Below are 3,800 nucleotides of genomic sequence, written 5' to 3' on the forward strand. Positions count from 1 at the left end.
CGACTCTTGCCGAAACCATCTGAATTGACTGATTGTTTCAGCATGAGTTGCTTAATAACTATATGATTATGAATGCAAATATGAATATATCTACAATCTAAATACTATTCAAATACCTTTGTATTTTTGATACACACCTAATTTCATATTTAATGCAGGTTGAACCTCTCTAATCTGGAACTCCTGTGTCCAGCAAACTCTGCAACCAGGCATGATTTTAGTTAGCCAGACGACCACTTATCCTGGTTGTGGCCAAGTTTTCGACAGTCCCGTAAAGTTTGTTTACAGCCATCAAGCCTAGCTCTCAGTATTCTGTGCTGTTATTTAGCTGTAATTTACCCCTAAATGTCTTCTAAGAGCCCAGTAAGCTGTGGAAGTGTTGATAATGCACTAAAAATATTGACCTCCTATCATCCAGCAATTTCTCTCATCCAGCACCGGTCCGGTCCCGAGGGTGCTGGATGAGAGAGGCTCAGACTGCATTTTAAGAGGACAAATATTGCTAGCTTCAATTTTTTATCATTTGCATAGAACACCAGGTTTTAGCAGAACATGGGTTGAGAAACACTGAGCTGAGGAACACCTTATTATTGCAACAGGCGTAAACCAGACTTGTGACCAGAGACGCTTCATTCAAGATGAGCCACAGGACTAAACAAACAAGCAGGATAAAAGCCGGCCCTTAGCATAAAGAAAGAGAATGAGGGAGAAGAACCCATCAGAGCAGCAGAGACATACAGAGGGGACCATGGACCGGTAGGTGACGATAGGGAACGAATGCAAAAATGAGCCACTGTGGTATCAGGCGAGTTAGTCCCTCACTTCTCTGTCATCATCCGCACGAACTCCTCGTAGTTGACCTGCCCGTCACAGTTGCTGTCGGCCTCTTTGATCATCTCGTCAACCTCCTCGTCTGTCAGCTTCTCGCCGAGGTTGGTCATGACGTGCCGGAGCTCCGCCGTGCTGATGTACCCATTCTTGTCCCGGTCGAACACCCGGAAGGCTTCCCGGATCTCCTCCTCGCTGTCCGTGTCCCGCATCTTCCTCGCCATCATGGACAGGAACTCGGGGAAGTCCACAGTGCCGCTGCCGTCGGTGTCCAGCTCACCAATCATATCCCGTAGCTCGGACTCGGTGGGGTTCTGTCCCAGCGACCGCATGACAGTGCCCAGCTCGCCGGTGGTGATAGACCCATCCCCGTCCCGGTCAAAGAGCGAGAAGGCTTCTTTGAACTCCGCAATCTGCTCCTCTGTCAGCTGCTCAGCCATGCTGGGGCCCTTGGGCTGCCAGAGCAGCGCACCCTCGGTTTGCCTTGCCGTGGCACGTACAGCTGGTGCGTGGGTACAGGCAGGGAATGGCCTCCTGACGTGCGTTGCTCACTGTAATCAGAATGTCCACACCCTCTGCACCACCCGAGGGCCTGGAGCAGGCTCGCATACCTGGGTGAAGTCAGTGAGAGGATCCAGGCCTGTGTCCTCTCTGCAAGCAACCCTGGAAGCAGAAGAAAGGGACAGGGGGTTAAGAGGAGGGGCAGACGTATCTTGGAGGGGGGGGACATATGCAGCATAGCATGGAAAATAACAGAAAGGAACTCCATATTTTCAGTGATTTGTCTGTCTGTCTGGCCATCTGTCTCTCTCTCTCTCGCTCCACCTGCACAGTGCGGGAGGCCTCTGCTTCAGCGTAGGGAACAAGACCATTGTGATGGCCCCTCTCTTTGGAAGAGGATTTCACACCCCAGATGCTGTCATCTAGATGGGGAGCTACCTCTGGTGAGACCAAGGAGGGTTTGGTGACTCCCCACCACACCCGTTGATTTTCCCCCCTCCACCTTCAGACTCAGGGGCTCAGATTTCTGCAGGTTGGCCCCAGCCTGGTCTGTAAGGTAGCCCCAGCCAGCAATTCATACTGAATTAAAACCGGAGAGACTCAGTGCTTGATTGCTCTCAGCAGCAGCTGCTGCTCCCTGCAAGTTGAGCACTTGGTTGGCCACCCAGGAGAGATTCAGGAGCTGCCCAGCCGACTAGCTGAGCCCCCTGTGTATCTATGGGAGGTGCACATCCCTATATGCCTTGGTGCGCAGAACAAAATTTATTCCACCCATGGGTGGAAAAAAAAATACAAGGAATCCCGCTGCTGTCCTGTGATTAGGTAGCGGGCCTGGGAGTCAGCAGACTGGGGTTCTTTTCCCAGCTCGGTGGTGGGCTTGGGTAAGTCCCATTGTGGCTCCGTGCCTCAGTTTGCCTGCCCCTGAAAGGGGATGATGCTGCTCTATGGAGGAGAAGAATTAGCCGAGTAACAGTTTTAGCATGCTACCTAGCTCTTCGTGGGCTTCTCTCTAGCCTGGGGTGCGGGGATCCATAAACCCCAGCCCCTCAAAGGTACTGAGGCCCTTAAGTCTCACTGGTGCCTAAATCTTTTTGAGGATCTGAGCACAGAAGAGCCCTAGCTGAGCCTGGCTGCCAGGGCAGCAGAACAAAGGGCTCGTTTGCCCCCCCTCTACTGCTGCAATGGGGCACTGCAGACTGGGACTCGTGGGGTGCCTGTGGTGGAGGAGACGGCCTTCCAGGGATGGCAGCTGCCAAGGGGACGGTGCCGGTAACTTGAGCCATGCAGCATGTAGGTCTGTTTCTGCTTGACTCGTTCCTAACAACGCGGCTCCTGCTCTTTCAGACTGTGGGCTGCTGGATTCCAAACCCGCAGCCTCTGCCCAGCACCAATCTAAGCGTGCGTTTGTACAGCTCCGAGCGCGACAGGACCCTGGTCACCAATGGCAGCTCCAAAGCGCTACCACGTTACAAAACAATCATAACAAGGGCAACTCGGGATGCAGAAGCTGGGATTGTTCAGAGCTCCCAGGCAGGAATGCCAGGGCAACTGTCTCATGCTGGCACGTTGCAGCTGTGGACTAAGAGCTGCTGGAAGGGAGAGCTTCTTGGGGGGTTTATGGCAGGTGTGCAAAAAGGATCCCAGCTCTTCAGTGACAGGATGGGGCTTGTTCTGCTGAACTCCAACTGCCGGGTGCGGGAGGGGAGGGAATGCAAGACAGGGCAGGACCAAGCACCATCTAGCTCGTCCCTGTTAGATATTTATCCAGCCCCCTCTTAAACCTCCCCAGGGATGGAGATTCCACAGCCTCCCCAGGCAATTTATTCCAGTGTTCAACCCCCCGGAGAGTTAGGAAGTTTTTCCTAATATCCAACCTAACTATCCCTTGCTGCAGGTTAAACCCAGTTTAATCCCAGTATGCCTGAGCCCCTCTTCCCTGCTGGACTCTTTGCAGTTCATCTCTCAATTTGGCTGCAGCAGCCTCCGGGAGCTGGAGCCCGACTCCAGGAGATGCCCGGCCAGTGCTCTGCCCAGCGCTGGAAACAATCACAGGGGAATGAATTTTGTGAGGTGCAGATGTGCACCACCAGCAGAAATCAAGACGTTCTCCAGAATATGTGTGTTTTAGAGACCGGACTTGATGGCCTGTCGAGATCCCTTCCCGGTCTAGTGTTCTATGAGCCTATGAATGCCCATGCAGAGTTGGCAACTGACAAGCCCAGCCCCCCGAGCTGCGCCATTGGGTTTCCCACCCTCCCGCCTTGTGATGACAGCCCACTGAGGCTCTCAGCTCGGATTTCTCCCCTGCCAGAGCCCTCCGGGTCAGAGGCTCCTTTGGCTGAGGGCCCCAGTCCCCTGGCAGAGGTGCGAAGGGGTGTCAACATGAAGGAGACCAAGGCCTGCTGATTTCAGATTAATCCAACCCAACCAAGGGGAGACGCGTTTTCAGGGCAAAAAACTACAGAGGCAGG

At 53.5% G+C, this 3,800-nt stretch overlaps 1 protein-coding gene across 1 annotated transcript; it reads right to left on the reverse strand.

Moving 5' to 3' along the window:
• Positions 1-818: 818 nt before the first annotated feature.
• LOC142007540 (calmodulin, striated muscle) lies at positions 819-1,268 on the reverse strand. The gene has a single exon (XM_074984216.1). The coding sequence runs from the start codon at positions 1,266-1,268 to the stop codon at positions 819-821; it is 450 nt and encodes a 149-aa protein (XP_074840317.1).
• Between the last annotated feature and the right edge of the window lie 2,532 nt (positions 1,269-3,800).

The sequence above is a fragment of the Carettochelys insculpta genome, chromosome 1 (assembly GCF_033958435.1).
Source record: "Carettochelys insculpta isolate YL-2023 chromosome 1, ASM3395843v1, whole genome shotgun sequence".
NCBI lineage: Eukaryota > Metazoa > Chordata > Testudines > Carettochelyidae > Carettochelys > Carettochelys insculpta.